This window comes from Ruditapes philippinarum, unplaced genomic scaffold (assembly GCF_026571515.1).
Source record: "Ruditapes philippinarum isolate M1 unplaced genomic scaffold, ASM2657151v2 ctg1349_1_1_1_1, whole genome shotgun sequence".
NCBI lineage: Eukaryota > Metazoa > Mollusca > Bivalvia > Venerida > Veneridae > Ruditapes > Ruditapes philippinarum.
Window position 1 is genome coordinate 115,487 of NW_026852031.1, and position 21,543 is coordinate 137,029.

The 21,543-nt window shown below is 33.8% G+C and overlaps 1 protein-coding gene across 1 annotated transcript in view; it reads right to left on the bottom strand.

Moving 5' to 3' along the window:
- The window catches only part of LOC132747212 (pecanex-like protein 1), a 36,163-nt gene extending 26,140 nt beyond the window's left edge, over window positions 1-10,023 (bottom strand). The window contains exons 1-7 of the mRNA XM_060736545.1: window positions 9,721-10,023; window positions 7,461-7,639; window positions 6,753-6,928; window positions 4,550-4,702; window positions 2,816-4,189; window positions 1,691-2,167; window positions 472-621 (exon numbers count right to left, since the gene is read on the bottom strand). Of these exons, the coding sequence (XP_060592528.1) occupies window positions 472-621; window positions 1,691-2,167; window positions 2,816-4,189; window positions 4,550-4,702; window positions 6,753-6,928; window positions 7,461-7,639; window positions 9,721-9,873 (2,662 nt within the window). The 5' untranslated portion in view covers window positions 9,874-10,023. The remainder of the gene's footprint in view (window positions 1-471; window positions 622-1,690; window positions 2,168-2,815; window positions 4,190-4,549; window positions 4,703-6,752; window positions 6,929-7,460; window positions 7,640-9,720) is intronic.
- Window positions 10,024-21,543: the final 11,520 nt, after the last annotated feature.

Here is a 21,543-nt window from a genome sequence, read left to right on the forward strand (position 1 = left end):
TATTCTTTCAATATTTTAAGTGTTGTTTCTTCATGCCATTTTCTAGTTTAGTTAGTCAATATTTTTTGTTGATTATTGTAGAACTAATAATTAGAACAGAATTCAACATAATAATATACCATGTTGCCAAATTAGAAAATTCCATGTATATCTTTTAAGAAGCTAGTAAAAATAAATCTAGGTAGTTCATAAAACATTGACCTTACATCTGTAAAGTTTAATTGCATTTGCTTTAAATATCAAATTAAAAGGAATACCATACAAATGTATGCTTGCCAAAGTGGAAAAAAACAACCCAAGTTTAAAAATAAAATTCAAAGAGTAAGCTCAAAAATTAAACAATTTGTTAATTTTTTCGTTTATTTTTTTAATTCTACATACACAACCAAAATTATGTCACATACTGGTACTTGTTATTTCATATTACTTTTATTGAAAGCATAAAATTTACAGTTTCTGTTGAATACTTACTTTTTGCCTCCATGACAGCCATGAATTTTTTAAGTTGTTCAGTCGAAGTTTCTGCCGGCTCGTTAAGAATCTCTATTAACTTTCTGTGAAACTCTTCCGGGTCGGACAGATCAAAGGAGGATGGACTTGAAGCTTTGGTGTCTGGGATGTCTGTAAATACATCTTGTATTAGGATGATTAATAATACAAAAATTACCTGTAAAAACTTGGTATAAAATGACTTAAATGAAATGTATATGTTACAGGAAAGTTAACCATGAAGGTCAGTAAATGAGTTTATCTAATACTGGTAAAAGAATATCTTTTATTATATATACTGAAATATTAACAAAAATGTTATATTCTTTTCCTATTAAGACTTTAGGCTATCAAATTAACAAATAATGTTAATGAACACAAATATAATCCTATGTACAACTTCCTCATTTACCTGAGGAAATATATATACATGTATTTAGTAATTATTAAAAATCTATACAAGTACACCTTTTTCAACTGTGAATCAGACACAATAATTTTTTTCTTACTCATTAAAGTAGTGACCTGTGACTGGCAGTGTAACTTTTAATCTACCGGCTGAAACTGAATTTACCCATGTGACCAGTGCAGATCAAGGTCAGCCAGTACATCTGTGACATTTGATCATGGTCTGCACTGTGCGCTTTTCAGTCAGTCAATTTTTCTTTAAAGTTTCACAAAAAATGATGAACGATTTTGTCCAGATTGAAAAACGGACAAGTCCATTAAAGATATTTAGCTCAGTAATGGTTAATCTGTCATATAACATGATAATTATGGTTAAAGGGACTACACTGAGGTCTTTTGACTGACATGATGGGACTGAAACTATTTTTTTTTTCAGATAAAGCATTTGATGTTGGTTTAGACCACTAATTTTTGTGCAAAATTTCAGATCATTTGCACACTTCGTTTTTCCAGAATAATTATTCAAAGTGTAAAAAAATGACGCAAAATTGGGCTAAGAAAAGCATAAAAATACAATTTTCAATTTACTTAAAAGTATCTTTCCTAACTGTCTTGGCATATATTTCTGTTTAAAGTGCCCCAGCTCAATTATGTAAGAAATTCAAATGTTATGTTTTTAGGCTTTTAAACCTCAGTGGAGTCTCTTTAATACTTTTCTCAAGCTAAATCTTCCTACATTTTTAAGACAAAATAATATAATTTTAAAACATTAAAAAGCTTTGTGTGACCACACCTTCCTTAGACTGTGTTTTGTTGGCAGATTCTGGTAAGGGAGGTAATGGTTTGTTAAAATGTTTAGGTATTGCCCCTTGCTTCTTCATTGTTTCTAAATCATCTGATCCTGGTTTTGATTGCTCACTAGTTCCTGGCTCATTCTCCTCACCATCACTTTTATCCACACTGGTTCCTAAACAGTCAGCTATATCACATATTTCACCATCTTCTAAATCATCACTATCACTGAGTTGTTCCCCTTTAAGGGGACCGGGTTTTGATGACTGGTTTACATCTTTTGTAAAGTTAGTACTGACTGTATTTTTATATTTATTCTGGAGACCAGGATCATCGGTTCCTGTACTACTAGGGGAGGTTACTGTATCAGTGTCATGTAAAGCTGTATATATCACAGAGTTGTCATAGAAACTGTCGTCAAGGGAAACAGAAGTTGATGTTATACTGTCAACATCATGGTCATGATGTGACCTTGTATCTACAACAATTATAAAAATAAAATAGTTTTTGAAATTCTGTTTTATATCAACTTTGCCAAAACATTTCATGAGGGCAAAAAAATACTGAGATTAACATTGAGCTATGACATTTCCTGCACATAATTAGTGAATAGATGGAGGCAAGTTGTTTTGGAATGAAACATAAAATTTAATAACATGAATTACTTGTTTCAAATATTACAGGTTTTACAGAAATGTCAAGGTAATTAAAACTGTAGATATAATTTTTATGTTTTTAAGTAATTACTCTATACATTTGTATGTTCGCTATTTAACACAGGAGGTTCTTTACCTGCTTGCAACATAAATGAAATCACATACAATGTCAAACAAGCACCTGTTCTAGAAGTCATGGAAATTGATTTAATTTAAAAGATATCTTGACATATATTGTTAATGTACTTGTAGAATAAAGCATTTGTTAATATCATCTCCTAGTCTACCCTATTAATCTCTATATACCACATTCTGATAGCTATTTGCACATGACAATGGACTTCATTTAGTCTAAGTTCATTTAATTAGGTACTGAACACATTTAGTCATTAGCTAAAATTTTACTTTAAGTTGCTTTGTGAAATCAATTAAATTAGAAAAAAGAAAACCCTTCATGTGTTTATAATTACCTGATGAGTCACTGTCAGTGCTAAACAGCCAATCTAATCCTATCACACTGCTCTGCTGGGAATTACTATCTGATGGCACTTTACCTACACTTTTATCACTTGCTGCACGGGTCAACATCTTAGTGACTCGTGCAAACCCTACATCTTTTGGCTTTTCAGGGGTACCTGCACCGTTTGAGTTCAATGTTGGACTTGAATTTATTTTACATTTATTTTTATTAGATACATCTGTCACTGTATTAGATTCTTTAGATTTAACAAACTCGGCACTATTTGGTCTTGGTCTACGTTCGCCAGGTTTTGGTTTTTTATTAACTTTAGTTCTTTCGCGACCTTTATTGGAACATTTGTCAGTTGTATCACTAGAGGTTCTTAATTTCTTCTGTTTCATAGGGACTACAACAACTTCACCTAAACTTATATCTGAATCATTATCACTACTTGATGGAAACATTGGTGACGCCACTTTAATGGCAGGCTGACTAGATGTCCTCGAACTTTCTTTTTCAACATACCTTTCTTCACTAATAGCATTTCTATTCCGAAATCTAGATCTAATATGTTCAACATTTTTGGAAATGTTTCCATCAAGTTTGTCTGTATTGGACACACATTTGGCCGAGCTTTGTGATGAACTTCTTTTCTTTTTCTTATCACCTTTAGATCGGATGCCATTTGAACAAGGTTCTTCATCACATACATTTTCATCACTCAGTTTTTCAAGCTGAGATTTAGTTGTCCTAGTCCGTGAATTTTCCACATTATCTTTGTCAAATATTTCAGAAGAACTAACAATGTCAGGATTAAATCCTTTATACCATGGTTCCCTGACAGAAACACTATCACTGGATGGCTGGTTTAATTTAGATCTATCTTGTTTTGCGTTACGAGCTTGATATGCTTTAGCAACATTGTTCATCACTTCAAAATCTATCACAGTAATTTCATCACTTTCTAACATTTGTTTAGTTTTACAAATTGTTTGATCACTCCAGGGTCTAACTATACTAACACCAGTATCTTTATTAATCACAGAGTGTAATTTTGGTCTAGCTGGCAGTGAGGGACGCGAGCGTAAAGATCGCTCTGAGGAATGTTTGGAGGCTAAATCAGAGCTTTCTAAAGCACTTTTGGCTCTCTGAGCTCTACGTCTTGACTTTTTCAGTTTGACATTTTCATGTTCAGGTGATGTGTCACTTAGGTCCGCATCACACGAGTGCTTGGATTCTGTTGGGGATTTGAGTTGAGATGGAGACGAGTTATCATCATCTAGGTTAATCTGGCAGCGATCAGAGGGTTCTACTTCCACATCAGCTTTAGTTGTTATAGTGTTAGGTACACTAAGGTCATCTTCAACGTCTGTGGGGGTGTCTTCTGAAAGACACAGGCAGAATAAAATATCATAACTAAATAATTGTTTCTATTATATACAACTTTAAACAAAAATTCATTGTTAATCTCACACAAAAAAATTCTAAAAGATATATTCAAAACTTCTACAATAAAATGACACTGAACATGAAACATCCTACCTTTCAAATGTCAGTACTAACTATAAGATAAATTCATGCAAATTCATGAGCTTAACTTTAAAAGAAATTTATTTCAGATGAAAATACATTTATCACTTTCACAATTTAAAGATGTTAATATAAGGTATGTTACGAGGGGTGTTAATATAGATAAAGTAAGTTACAAAGGGTGTTAATATAAGGTGTTTTGAGGGGAGTTTACCATCATCTTGATCACTGTTGCCATGGTGATGTGTAAGAATTCTACTGGTTCCTCCCACAGCTCCTTGTAAAGATAAATCTGTTTCATCTTTGTCCATCTCGGCTAATGGAGCCCGGCTTGATCCCTTCTGACTGCTTGCTCTCTGTATATGATCTGTTACAATAATACAATATCAGTGAAAGGTGCTATACTAGGACAGAACTGTATATGATCTGTTACAATAATACAATATCCGTGATATGTGATATACTAGGACAGAACTGTATATAATCTGTTACAATAATACAATATAAGTGATATCTGATATACTAGGACAGAACTGTCTATGATCTGTTACAATAATACAATATCAGTGATTGGTGATATACTAGGACAGAACTGTCTATGATCTGTTACAATAATACAATATCAGTGATTGGTGATATACTAGGACAGAACTGTATATGATCTGTTACAATAATACAATATCAGTGATTGGTGATATACTAGGACAGAACTGTATATGATCTGTTACAATAATACAATGTCAGTGATAGGTTTTATACTAGGACAGAACTGTCTATGATCTGTTACAATAATACAATATCAGTGATTGGTGATATACTAGGACAGAACTGTATATGATCTGTTACAATAATACAATGTCAGTGATAGGTGTTATACTAGGACAGAACTGTCTATGATCTGTTACAATAATACAATATCAGTGATTGGTGATATACTAGGACAGAACTGTATATGATCTGTTACAATAATACAATATCAGTGATTGGTGATATACTAGGACAGAACTGTATATAATCTGTTACAATAATACAATATAAGTGATATCTGATATACTAGGACAGAACTGTATATGATCTGTTACAATAATACAATGTCAGTGATAGGTGTTATACTAGGACAGAACTGTCTATGATCTGTTACAATAATACAATATCAGTGATTGGTGATATACTAGGACAGAACTGTATATGATCTGTTACAATAATACAATATCAGTGATTGGTGATATACTAGGACAGAACTGTATATAATCTGTTACAATAATACAATATAAGTGATATCTGATATACTAGGACAGAACTGTATATGATCTGTTACAATAATACAATATCAGTGATAGTTGATATACTAGGACAGAACTGTATATGATCTGTTACAATAATACAATATCCGTGATATGTGATATACTAGGACAGAACTGTATATGATCTGTTACAATAATACAATATCCGTGATATGTGATATACTAGGACAGAACTGTATATAATCTGTTACAATAATACAATATAAGTGATATCTGATATACTAGGACAGAACTGTATATGATCTGTTACAATAATACAATGTCAGTGATAGGTGTTATACTAGGACAGAACTGTCTATGATCTGTTACAATAATACAATATCAGTGATTGGTGATATACTAGGACAGAACTGTATATGATCTGTTACAATAATACAATATCAGTGATTGGTGATATACTAGGACAGAACTGTATATAATCTGTTACAATAATACAATATAAGTGATATCTGATATACTAGGACAGAACTGTATATGATCTGTTACAATAATACAATATCAGTGATAGTTGATATACTAGGACAGAACTGTATATGATCTGTTACAATAATACAATGTCAGTGATAGGTGATATACTAGGACAGAACTGTATATGATCTGTTACAATAATACAATATGAGTGATAGGTGATATACTAGGACAGAACTGTATATGATCTGTTACAATAATACAATATGAGTGATAGGTGATATACTAGGACAGAACTGTATATGATCTGTTACAATAATACAATATCAGTGATAGGTGATATACTAGGACAGAACTGTATATGATCTGTTACAATAATACAATATGAGTGATATACTAGGAGAGAACTCTGCTAAATGGATTAAAACAAATGTATTTAGATCTACTAATCAATGGATATCAATTTTATTTGATTAACGATTTCTCCAATTAATTAAAGTAAATCATACAGATTTTTTCCCCTGGGTAACATAGAAGACCTGATGTTTCATATCTTCAACAAATTCATATGTTTTATCTTCCAAACAAATTCATAATCTTATTTATCAAAATATCAAAAGTAATTCAATGAGTTTTTTAATGCAGAATGAGTTGAGTCATGCATTTTCACAATATTTCAAAGAAAATTATAAAATATATACTTACCAGTACGTCTTGACTTTCTTCTTCTAGCACTATTTTCAGAACTATGTTTTCTGCTACTACGTTCAGAATGTGTGTCAGGCTGGGTATCCATTTTATGGTCAGTAGATTGACTCTCGTGTTTGCTGGCATTATTTGACATATCCTTCATCTCAATGGTTTCTGGAGGTTCCTCTGTACTGTATAAACATATAATATACATGTTATATATATTATATACATGCATAAAAAACATAAGACAATAATAGCCTGTGCTCATACATGTACAACAATGCCATTATCAGGTCTTCAATATCAATGTGTACATTTACTTAATGAACATGGCTCTATTGCATTTATGAAAGGTGGTGTCAATTTCTAAACAAACCCTAAAACAAACATATAAACATTGTATCATCTAAAAGGAACTCCACTGGCATAAAGCCTAGCCAGATAACATACAATTTTATTTCTTACATAGATCAACTGGGGCACTTAAAATTGAAAAATATGCAAAACATAATACAAGGCTTCCATTAAGTTTCAAAATTTGGATGTCAGAGAGTCAAAGACTGCAAAATCTCTGACATTAGAAGTCACATTACATAGGTAAAGAAGGAAAAGCACTACAGTTTGGAAGTCACAAGCCAAAGTCAAGGAGTAAATGACTCTCAAATTTCCATTAACGGAAGCCCCGATAATATACAAATGAAATTAATATTGGTAACTTACCACAAAGCCACTGCCGGGTTACTATCACCTTTGACACTGGTTTTAACATCTACTTCTTCTATCACCTCAGATGTATCAAACATATGGTGTAATTTGTAGTTCATCACCTTGACAACAATAAATACCAACCCAACAATACCGCAGTACAGAATCCATATAAACAGAGACGGTGTTAATGTCTGAAAGAGAAGTAAATGTATATACATGTACTGTAGTAAGTAGTGGACATACTGACAGGATGTGCATGTAACATACAAATATCACTACACAGAGGCTAATAGGGAAGACTAGGCTTGCCTAAATTGCTGTGTTGCCTTTTTAAATAAAATCACTGTTATTATTATCATTATTACATCTTGGCATTTCTTTTTCAGGCAAATACTAGGATCCGATGCATTAAACACATAAATAACAGTCTCCATCTAAACTTTGAATCCTGGTTTGCAAGCTTTTAAATTGAGTGGGCATGCTGCAGTAGCAGCCGGTCGGATCATCTCACGTGTGTATTGACAGTTGACCTGTGCACTTAACTAGTATTCGTCAAAATCTTATTTTCTATTTATATTTCTGTTCTTGAGCAGACGATTGCAAAAATGACTAAACGTAAAATTAATGAATCTTTTTTGGTAAGTCAGTCATTGTTTTCTGTTTGTTTTACAACAAAAATACAATTTTAAAATGATCATATTGTTGGTAAATGCTTGTCCCCCACATTTTTTTCAAATCCCCCACATTATTCAGTTGAGTGGGGGACAATCCCCCATAATGTTGCAGGGCTCACACTGGCTCAAATAAAATAATAGCCAATAATTTCAACTTAAAAAAATAATAGCCAAAAGTTCAGCGGACTATTCACGAATTAGCGATTAACAACATTAGCTGTTGATTAAATAAACATTACATTTATATCTTTCAGTTTTATAAGGATTCTCAAATAAACTGATACATTTGTGTATATTGATAACTACCTATTTTTAAATAGAACCACAACTTTAATTGTTATTATAGAACAGAACAAAAATGTTATAATTAGTATAATTACTGTATAACACTAATATTAAAGATTCATTATAACATTACATAATGCTGTTATCAGACAACTTTTTTTGTTTGTTCTAATCAAATTTTGTCAGCTATAACCACTGTCAATTTCACACAGAACTGGAGTAGATCTAAGTCATATTAATTAGCCTATAGAAATAACACAAGTTTGCAAACTCATTCACAGAATGCAGCCTTTTTTCTGAATAATTTACTGAAAAATATCATCATCACCAATGTAATACAAATTTTCTGCCATAGTAGTAAAGATTTTTAAACAGAACATAGCTTATTTCACCTTTAAATAAATATCAAAATTATCGGTGTCGCGAAAATATGTGACAATCGGACTTTTCCTGTTTTCTGAAGAAATATTCACAATTTTGGTTGTTGTGCAAATAGTTGTTTGGAAGTTAATACTTTTTTTAATATATTACCATTGTTTCCCACTGGCGATTTGGTCAAGTAGCTTTAAACAAAAAAAAATCAAAATTTGCAATTACTGCAATTCACGGTAAATTTTGGGTAAGTCAATATCCTGTTTATCAATTTTAAAACGATTTTTGTGGCTTATTGACGGATATTTGATGGCTATTACAAATGCTGGACAATATCTTTAAAGTACTTATACAATTATACATCTTGCATGTATTTTATCACCTCGGGCAATATAGTTAACAGCACGTGACCGGTAAAAAGTTGACACTCAATTAAATGCACCCCGCTGGTGTTAATTGGGTCTACTGCATTCATTATCGATTTTTACACCTTATATAAACACTGTTGGAAGTAAAAAATAATCGCCAGATTTTGTAGCCAAAATGCAAAAATAATCGCCAATCTTATAAAATAAACGCAAATGGCGACTGACAGCGTGAGCCCTGATGTTAATATTCTAGACGCAACACTGACTTCCAGGTTGATAAGGATTAGTGGTATGGGTTAGAGGGTTATGAGTTACAATTTTGTAACATGGATGATGCTGCGGACAAATTCTAAGTGCTCCTTTTGATAGTAATCTGAGTGATGTTTAGAGAAACATAAACTGATAAATACTGAAGAAATAATTTTGTGTGAAATATTAAAATAGCTGCGGACAGATAATTTCTAAAGGCTTGCCAAATAATTTTTGCAGGACTAGACCAATCACTATAGAACAGCAAAAGGACTTTGAATGTAGATATCATTCGTAATAAAAACGAAAATAGAAATTGCATACCAAATGTAAGATGAGTGGAAATGCGAGCAAGAACAGCCATAGATACAAGTGGAATGTGTTGATAAATATGCTTAGATGTGGATCGTAGAACCATCCGCCTGTTAACGACGCCCATATCCCCTGACGAAGGATATCGAGAATATGTGAACCCATTATTTAGCACCTCGATTACACTTCATGGTTTTTCTTGTTCATTTGTTTTATTCACATGCTCTCTGACCAATAAAATTGACTATTTTTCCTCAAGTTTTCATTGCGGATGTAAATTGGCAGACATCTTTAATTTTAAACAGTGTGGTAGAATACAATAACGAATCAAAACGAGTTTCCATGCCGTCCTTGTCATCTCGCCGTCATGGAATATGTAGGCCCTACCTAATAAAAGAAAGAAAAATATTACCAGAGTAAAAGAAAATCTTGATTAAAATTCAACAATGAATTACATTTATCGATAATTGGTAGGTTTACAGGTATTTCAACATGTTTTTCCCATATTTTCTATTTGTAACAAAATTAATACAGGTTGATCAGAGACATAAATCTGCATCTCTGGGTTGATGCATCATCAAGAACCGTAAAAAAACCCGAAAACTCGAGGAGAGTGAAACCTGTAACAACTGGTGTCATTTACATATTCCACTACATCAATAATTATTATATATTAATTTATAGCAATTTATTCATTGAATTTAAGGCCCCACGTACGGTATATAATGTTGTTAGAACTTTTGGCACAACCCTTTCGTGTGTTCACTTGATTGCGTTTGTAAAATTGTATACAAAAAATATTATTGAACAAAGTCATATGAATTCGAATACATGAACTTTCATGGTTTCTAGCAATCAGCCCTTTCCTGGATATACACGAACTGTGACACGTCGAAGAAATCCTTAATGTCATCCATTTAATCCCTAAACATTCCCTATCAATTGTCAGACCAAATATTTTCAGGATATGACAAGAATATAGGTAAATCTTGTAGTGGTGTATTTATATTAAATTCGTTATAAATTCAATTGTCACAGAAATGAACTCTGCCTCAGCCGGTGATAGAGAGCGTGAATGGTAGCTTGCATTTTCTAGTACCGTCCATGAACAGACGCAATCAAACCGAGAGTGCAACATTTTCAATTATGCCGTTTAGCCGTTCTGTAGGGTTCTTTTTAATATTAGGGCCATAACCTCTTGTAATAAAACGTTTAATCATTTTAGAAAAGACAGTAGAAAAAAAAATACCATGATGCAAGATCTTATTACGTATACGAAGTTCGGATCACGTCTCCACATAAATCAGACTTGACAATCTTTAGTCGTAGAAGAGTTTTCAAATCGCTTTTGAATTTTGAAATTAAATCGATATAACGATTATAAGATTTAGTAAAATATTTCTGTAATTTATTATAGCGGTATGAAAATTGCTAGTAATGAAAATATTCCGTTCAGCTTCCTAGCTTCTGTCACCGAAGATATAAACTGGTCATGCACATATTTTGCGATTTGAAAAGTGACAATTCTGGTCGGTTTGGAAGTTCACCAAACTAGACAAAGTATATTTCTGTGAATCTTGTGTAAATGTTTTAATTGCATGTTCCAAATAAAGTTTCAATACACACAAAAAAAAACTTGTTCCAGCATTTTGATTGCATTTTGGTTGCAAACTTATGCGTCAGCATTATTGCTTATAATTGTGTGGACAGAATTATCTTTTGATGAAATGATTATTCCGAATATTATGGTATTTTTGGTATTTAGTGCCATAATAATCGAATATAAAACGCTAATGGAAGTAATTTAAATTTGTAGATTCGGGTTGGAATTTGAAGAAAATTCCATGAAATCTAAAAAAAGTACATTAATTAGTACTTTTTGTATCACTTAATTTCATTTCATTTGAATATTGAAAGCTAAGTACGTTTGTGTAAGAAATATAGTTCTGAAAAAAATCCGTCAAAGATAATTACTTATGTGCTAAAAAACAAAGTGAGAGATCAAGAGTTCGTAAATATTGAGTGAATATCTAACGCGCGTTTTTCAAGCGGGTAAAGTCCAGAATGAAAATAAATAAGGAATGCTGACAAGCGAAAGAAACAAATTTAAATTAACATTTTTTGTCTGGTCCATTTTTATATTTCACAATAGGTGTCACGTGCCGTGTGGCAGCTTTGAAAAGTTTCCCATTGCTTCACTTCACACTGTACATCTGCCCTTGTATGCTTGTATGTACAGAAGTAATCAGTTCTTTGCGAAAGTGAAGACAACTAGTACCGGTTAACTGTTTAACAGCCTGGTCAGGAACGATGTGGTGGCTGAACTGTGCTCTAGTAAATTCAAGATGGCTTACTGCCGTGATCTGGAGAGATAACTACCAACTCCACAACTTCAATGTTGTTATATTTTTCTGGTCCTTCGGAATCATTGATTGAGTACTGCTCAAGCCGCGATAAGGTCAACTCGTCCCGTGGTCATCTCGTCACCTATTTGGTCAACTCGTTCCCTACTTTTGGTCATCTCGTCTCGAATCCCTCATATGGTCAACTTGCCACTATTATGTTATAAATCAATGTCTTATTTGATATAATACTACAAAGGCAGGTAAGTTTACAAATTTTCAACATGAATGTTTAAATAACTAATTTTAACGAAATAGTATTAATATTTTTTTAACTAATTGGGGCGTTTAATGATTATTATAACTAATATATTGTCTATATCTTTGATCTTTGTCTAAACCCTGAATGGCTAGTGAAAAAATACAGTATATGAAACAAGAGGGCCAAGATGGCCCTAGATCGCTCCCCTGACCTCATCCAAGCAATTAACTAGACAAGCATCCTGACCAAGTTTGATGACAATTGAGTCAAAAATGAAAATGAAAAGTATTAACATTAGAGTATTAAACAAGGTTTTTCTTTATGTGGGCAGTGTGACTTAGTTTTTGACCCAAGGTGACCCATATAATCGAACTTGACGTAGAAATCATCAAAACAAACTTTCAGACCAATTTCAAAGATATTTGGATCATAACAGTAGCCACTAGAGTGTTAACAAGGTTTTTCTATTTTTAGCTCCTGTGACCTATTTTTTAGTCATAGACAACCCATATTCGAACTTGACTTAGAAATCATCAAACCTGTAGCCACTAGAGTGTTAATAAGAATTTTTATTTTTAGCTCCAGTGACCTAGTTTTTGACAAATGGAGACACATATTCAAAGTTGACCTATAAATCATTAAAACAGTTTTCCTGACCAATTTCCAAAATATTGGGATCAAAACTGCAGGCACTAGAGTGTTAACAACAATTTTCTATTTTTAGCTCATCTGACCTAGTTTTTGACCGGAGATGACCCATATTCGAACTTGACCTAGAAATCATCAAAACAACCTTCCTGATTAATTTCCAGGATATTTGGATCAAAACTGCAGCTACTAGAGTGTTAACAAGATTATTCTATTTTAGCTCCGGCTCGTTTTTGACCAGAGACGACCCATATTCGAACTTTAATTAGAAAACATCAAAACAAACTTCCTGACCAATTCCAAAAATATTTGGATCAATACTGCAGTCACTAGTTTAACAAGATTTTTCTATTTTTAGCTCCTGTGGCCTAGCTGTGACCGAATATGACCCATATTCAAACTTGGCCTATAAATCATCAAAACAACCTTCCTGGTCAATTTCCAGAATATTTGGATCAAAACTGCAGTCACTAGAGTGTTAACAGACCATAGACGACCGATATTCGAACTTGACCTAGAAATCATCATATTAATTTTCCTGACCAATTTCAAAAATATTTGGATCACTGCAGTCACTAGAGTGTTAACAAGATTTTTCAACTTTTAGCCCCTTTGACCTAGTTTTCTCCTAGTTTTATACCGGAGATGACCCATATTTTAACTTGATCATTTAAACAATATTTCTGACAAATTTCCAGAATATTTAGAAACTGCAGTCACTAGTGTTAACAAGATTTTTCTATTTTTAGCTCATGTGACCTAGTTCGTGCTCGGAGATAACCCATATTCGAAGTTGACCTAGAAATTATCAAAACAATTTTCCTGACCAATTTCCAGGATATTCGGATCAAAACTGCAGCCACTAGCGTGTTAACAAGAATTTTCTATTTTTAGCTCCGATGACCTAGTTGTTAACCCGAGATGACCCATATTCGAACTTGACCTGTATTTCACCATTGAGACAAGTTTGATTATGATCCAATCAAAACTGTGACTGTTAACAACGACGCATTTCGTGGTCAGGTGAGCTAAAAATACGTTGATACATATTGCATGTTCTCAATATTGAAGGAGCGACGTGATAATTGTTTGTTGGAAATTGTCAATATAAATGTGGTGATAAAGATGATAAAGACATGTATATGATTTTTCTATTCCAAATCCCTCCCGAGGCGTTAAATTAAAGAATTGAACTAACATATATCATTTTCACACATGTATTTTGGAAGAGTTAGTGGGGTTTTTTTTTCTAAAAAAAAATACAAAGATATTTGAAGCGCATTTATAGCGTAATACACTAAGTGTTTGAAAATATTTTCAAAAGCAGTTAACATACATATATATATCCTAATATGCATTTTATATAATAAGTTTTTGGCACGATTATCACGTGTGTCACAGGCATTATCTGACTATCTAAATACGTTTCCAATCACTTTAAAGGCACATCTTTTTTCACATTACGTTAATCCTATTATCAGACAGCCAGGTGTTTATTTAAGTATAAAGATGTGTTCTGTTTTGCACAATAAATGTTACTGATATGTGATCGTCTTCATGGTCTTTGTTTGCTGTTTGTAAGTTGATAAAATAACCAAGTTGTCAGATAATGCATATAATTATGATTGTGTAAAGATAAAATATGATAAACAAGATCAACAAATAATGTAGGTATATAGCTCATGAATCCCACTGTCAATTTCAATAGTTCTCTTACAAAAATTTTATAAGATATATCTTAAACTCTCTGATAATTAATCAAATATTAGAAAAAAAAATAAATAAAATAGGGGACGAGTTGACCAAAAAGGTGACGAGCTGTCTAGGGGCGAGTTAACCCGGGGCTAGGGGCGTGAGAGATTTGCGTTTTTTATTTCATTATCCCTTATGTAAAGACTCAGTCAAACAGAGTCAGCGATTTTTGTTATTTTTCTTAACACTTTCGAAGGATCATCGACCATTTTCCAGATTTTGATATATTTTACTGTTTTCGCTAAGGAGCATCTGAATTTCTTACTCATAACTCGACAACGTCCTTAAAAGTTGCAATGTTCTATGAAAGTTTTATTAATGATGACGTTTTTCAGCTGGAGTGTTTCGTTTCTAATTTATGCTGTTATTAAAGCTATTTTGGTAACATCCTATTATATTCCATAATGCTTTTTCATCAAATAAACTAGGAAATGTGCAATTATAAGAAAAACGCAAGTGTGTCATGATTGTGAAACAAGAAAAAAATAACAAAGTCAACAATGCAAAGTAACATTCAGAGAATGCAGCCCCTGACAAAATCCAGGCACACTGGACTACTGAAAAGGCACTCAGTAGGGCACCGAACAAAAAGCAGGAGAGGGCACAAAAGCCGGGACATGGAGTGGTCTTATCAATAAATGATGATAATTGACAACTTAATAAGGAACTCCTAAAAAATTCAAAGCCGTATTAAAGCATTTCTAAAAGCAAGTTAAATAACACAATTCTATAAAATTGTCAATAAATATGATTTCCGTTGAATCTTTTTCAGTTTTATATTTGACTAAAACAATAAGAACAAAAATTTGTAACAGAGCTACCAACGGGAAGTTTTACACGAAGCACAAAATTGTGCTATTTCAAAAGATTGAGGTATGGATCTGGACTTTCAGTGCAAAATTTTGATCAATGCTAGATCTGCACATGCAAGTAACAATAATTTCATTAAAGAAATATTATGAAAGAACTCCTGTGTATGTGTCAACAGAAATACATTTGTATACTTTTCTTGTTATCACTATTTCAAAGCCACAAAATGTGACACATACAAATGATCTGTTACAGGGTATAATTCCTGTCCAGGCATCAATCATCAACCAATGACATTTTCATACCCTATAACCTCCAAGTGGGAAACCCTTTACCCCTTTTAGGTAGGGGTCAGGTGTTGCCCCCTGACCAAAGGGCATTTAATTTTTTTGTTAAAATTTGGCCAAGTTTTTTTGGCCCCTTGATTGAAAGAAAAAAAATTATATACCGGCACAAAATTTAACCCCAGAAAACAAAATTAAGCCCTTTTTTTGCCCTTGACATTGAGGAAAAAAGCCTGACCCGTTTCAAAACAACTAATCCCATCCCTTGAACACGCCACAAAATATTTAAAAAACCCCCTTTATAGTAAAGGATGAAAATGTTATGGACCGTCACATTCAAATACCTTCCCAAACCCGTGAAGTGACCTTTTTTTCAAAAAAATGTAACATTGATCCTTGAAAATAAGGCGTCTTGGTGTTTTTTGTACAAAAAAGAAAATTCTAACAATGGGCAAAGGTTTTTTATTAGACGAAATAAATAAAAAACAAAAATGGTTTTTTATAGAATACAAATGGGATGTAAAAAAAAGGTACAAACCTAATTTACCATTACCATTTTTTCTCGATTTACTTTAAAAAAAGGCAGAGCAAACCCAAGGGAAAAACAGTACAAGGGCCCCGAAGCAAGACAAAATGGAAAATTAAGGGCAATTTAAATCCCAAAGGGGTTTAAGAACTGGAAAATCCCCAGAGTCTCCCCCTAAATCCCCTCAGAAAAGTAAAACAAAAAAAGGAAGATAGCGGGCCCAAAATGTAAAAGGGTTTTAAAAAAACAAACCCTGCCTTAAAAAAAATTTGGGGGACAACTTTTTTTAAAAAACCGTTTGATAATTTAAGTGGAGACAGCAATCTAAACCCACTTACTTGAGGAAAATACGTGCGAGTGTTGTAAATTTTTATGACTCGGTAGCCAAAGATGCTTTTGGGTGATTTATTTAACATAGAGCGTGCTTTAAAAATCTGGAAACAAAGTGATCCCTCGGAATCATTAATCACAACAAAATTACAAGAGAATTGCAGACTTAAAGTCCTGCCTTGTGAAACCCCTGATGAGCGGAAACGTTTCCAAATTCGATGACAAGGCTTGTAAATGGAGACATTAAATGCAATAATTCTTCTCACGAAACAGATTTTCTTTACTTTATGGAACATGTGCAATAACGCCCGTGGTGGAGTGGTTAAGGTCGTTGACTTCTCACCGCTGTAGGTTTGAGCCGCGCAAGCGTCTTGGGATTCTTCGTGTGAGAAAGCTATCTAGCTAAAAGGAACATGAGTGGTTCTACTCCGGTGTTCGTTTGTCCCTTAAATAACGTACAGAGGGGCAACTGAGGTCTTCCTCCACCATCTGGAAAGAAGTTGGTTTAGGTGTCAAGTGCTGTGTGGCAGCCGTAAAAAAGTAACCTCACACTTCACTTCAGTGTTGTTATATTTTTCAGGTCCTTCGGGATCATTGCGTCCAGCACATTTAAGTGTAAATGATTGAGTACCACTCAAGCCGGTGCTAGGGGGCGTGGGGGATGTTGCACTTTTTCATTATCCCTCAAGTACAGACTCAATAAAACTGAGTCATGTAATTTTGCTGTTTTAATGTCCCGAGGGATCACTTTTTCCAGATAATTCAGAATATTTATACATGTGTAAGTAACAGCACAATAACAATTACAGATTTTGGCTAAAGCAATTAACCCTTTACCTCCCATATACGCGAAACAACGCACTTCCGATCCCCCTCTTTTAGGACTCAAATAGTGAATAAATGTCCTATTTGGGCCCCAAACACATGTTTTCGTTTGTGAAATGTTGCTAAAAAAGTGAGCACTTTTTCGGCGCCACCCCATCCAAAAGATACATCAGGGGGTTGCCAGAAGGGAGATATGTCCCCTTCTGTTTGGGGGGTTTGAAGGGGGCGGTAGTCCCCCTCATCGCCAAGAAAATTTTGGACTTGTGAGAGGCTAAAAATGACCCCAGGTCGATCATAAGGTAACGTGTAACCAACGCTGAAAAGCCTTTGACTCTATCTCAATTCCTTGAGAAGTTGCAGCACTTTGAAATAAATTTTGATGGAAAAAATCAAGGCAAAATAGTGATTTTTGGCAATTTTGAGATGTCCCCTCGTTGCCATGGTAACAGGAAATTTAAGACTGAGCATGTCGTTACAAAGGCAATGGTCCAGTCAACATTTGTGCCAAGTTTGATTAGTATTGAAGCATTTTTCATAGTTTCATAGCAGTTTGAACTTGTAACAGGAGGCTTTTCAATGAAAACGGCCATTTTTTCACAATATGCTCATGAGGGAAAGGGTTAAGTTATTAAAAGTAATTAACAAGTTACCAGAGGGTGAACACATTTGATAATGCAAGAATGAAAAGAAATAATTTTTAAAGTTAAGCGCAACAAAAAGATAAAAAAGATGAATACAAATGTATAAGCAGCATAGCTGTAACAATCAGACATTATATAAATCTTTTTGTAGAATCAATATAAAGGTAAACAAAATATGGTCAACAAGGAAAGGCGGCGTTCAATGAACGCAAACTTGCATTCATTGAACTATTGATCTTGTTTATCATATTTTGTAAAGCTTTACGTTTTGCTTATTTGAAATACAATTAGAACCATGAAAAAGCAGAGTGCGAGTTATGACCAGGGATCTATCATGATATTCTTTTAGACGATATGTCGTTCATGCTGATACAGGAGAGATAAATGTACTCTAAAATCTGGAAAAGGGTGGGCCCTCGGAAGCATTAATCATGACAAAATTACATGAAAATTGTAGAATTTGGTTGATTCTGCCTCTAAGTCTTTGAGACAAGCATATAACCATTACACCACGGTCCAAACGAGTAACAGAAAGAATAACCAGTAACAAACTTTAAAACAATGACAAATTTTTTAATTAAACGCGAAATCATAATATCACAATAAACAAACAAATGTTAACAATACCTGAAAGGTAACATGGAAACAACAGTCGTTTTTGAACATATCTGATCCTAATGAATGACTTATTATAATTCGTCACGAATGTCCAGAATTACTTTTAGTATAGTATTCCAATAAAGTATTGAAGAAACTATGGAAACTAATAGTACAGAACTCACGACAAAGAAGTCAAAGAATATTTAAAAAGATTTCTGGTAATCATCACTGAAGTAAGTTAATACATACGATACTAGACTGTTAACCTACAATTAAAATTAACACACACCGAGCCTTGGGTCAAACCCTGCACGGGACACCGTGCCAACTTCATCCCATGACGGAGGCTCTAATAGTTGATCAAATACAATATCTCCAACTACAAGAACTTCTACCATAATATCACGTCCCATGTCCCCACTCCGATATGTCCATATACGGCCATTTAAAAACTGCAGGAAAGGATTATCTCTGATATCTAGTTCCTTGCACATCTCTCTACACCAATCTGCTTTAGGATCAGACGATCGAACAAGAAGAAGGCGGGCATACTGGGTAGATCCATAGTAATGAGCACACTCAAAAAAAAGCAGTGGAACTGATAGCTTTGGTTTAGTTGGAATCTTATGCTTTAAATAGCATTCCTTCTGTTCTCTGTTCACTGTTCTATGTTTTCCTTTGTTCTTTTTCTTTGTAGTACGTTTATTTGACTTACCGCCCTTCCCTTTATCATCGTCGCTTTCTGGAGCATCCCATTTGTCCTCGTTATCAGATTCGCTACCTTCTTTTAAATCAGTGCCTAAGTACGTCATTATATCCCTCACCCGAAATACCATTCTTTGTGTACCATATGGGGATCTCCGAGGCAGGTCTTTTGACGATATTGCTAACCATATACCTTTAAGATCATCGTAACTAGCTAAGGGCGCTCTCGCTGGGAGACCAGTTTGTCCACCATACAACCGACCACTTTTCATGATAGATTTCTTTCCTGTCAATGTTGTGCAATGCAAAAAGAATTTTATTTCTTCCTTTTCACAATAATCCGCTTTTTCTAACAGTTTTCCCCAAAAATCATTTAATACTTCTTTGCTCGTTTGTGAATGTCCCCATTCTGATCTGTCAATATCGTCTGCCATTTTGAAACATTAAACATTGATCAAAGGTTGTCAAGATAACCCGGAAGAATTATACCTTGTACTTTGATACGAATTACGAGTCGATATGGTTTAAAGTATTTTAGCGTACTAAGTGTATTCAAATGACAAATGACATTGATTTGCCAGAGGTATATTAAAGGACCTAAATAAAGAATTCCTTTTAATATTTGTCGTAGTCAGGTAGCTGATCGATCGATGACTTTTCGATTTAATGATGCACTTAATACATGGAAACATAATATATTTTAGATTATTGGAATTTACCGTAAGAATAAATGTGTTTCTCAGATATGTGTCTTGTTTGTTGTTGCATAAGCACTGTTGGAGAGTTATCAACCGGTAAATGGTACACAAAACCTCACTCTTACCCTTTTAAACGAGACAGTGTAAATAAAAAATGAACCCCGCCATGTGGAATTCTATCAGTTTGGACCCAGAAGACTATGATGGACATTTATTCTAAAAGCCTTTCGGACTGAATTGTTTTAATTTTCGTCTTCGGTCTGCCTACGTCGGGCGTTTGTAGGTGATTTTCTTCTTGCTCTGTCCTTCTTTAAGGCATCGAGGTCTTTGGTTATGGTCATGTCATTAGGCAGTACCTTTTTGGGCATATTTACATGATCATTTATATGTTTTATTTATTTGGTTTAAATGTAAGTTAGAATTTCACTTCAAACATCAGTGGTGTTACTACTATTGACGTTCTAAGGCGGTACCCCCTGTGTTCCTCCATGTGTTTCACTTGTGTGTATTGATACATGTTCTTATTTCTGTCTATTGTATGATTGTATGTTTTGTGATGTCTTATCTTCTTAGGTAAGTATGTTCTTTCCATTCCCACCCTACCCCCTTATCATAATTGTACCCTTCCCCTTTCTCTCCTCACTTTTCCCCCTTGTTACTTTAATTCCCATACAGGCCCTTTTTAGTTATTTTTATTACACTTATTACATGTACCTCCTCTTTTCGTCGCCCTTGTATCCTTTCCCGGTTTTCGTTCGTTAGGGATTCTTATTTCTCTATTTTGCCTTGTTGATCTTTGCTCTCGTTTTCATTGCCCCGGGCATATAGTAATTGAACCGTCCATCTGTCTGTCCATCCGTCCGTACTGGTCAATGGCTTTATGATTTACAAACTTACTAATCAACACAAAGCAAGGAAAATAACTATGGCTTCCATTTGTTTCAAGTTATTGCCCTTTTCAGCACTAACCTAAACATATCTTCTATCTATATTAAAGGCTTCATATTTTTTTCCACACTACAATACAAAGGATATTGTCTTGACAAAGGTCAAACACAATTGAACTTGGCGAATAAAAACCTTGGTCTTGAAGGTCAAATTATCGTAGTATCTCATGTTTCTGCTATGATTAGCTTCAACATTATAATTTATGTATGAATTGCCTTCATACTGGTGCTCAGCAATGTTAGAAAAAGACATACAGTAAACTCCGCTTATAACCAACTAATTGGGACATTCAAAATCTGTTCCTTATATCCGGAGTTCCTTGTAAGCATATAGCGAATTAGTTCCCTGTATCAGGATATTCTAAAGCGAACAGATTTACATATAACGAACTGATTGTTTACCATCGTCCTCCATTTTGAAGAGCATTTGATTAAGAAATATTAGTCATATATTCAATACCCGAG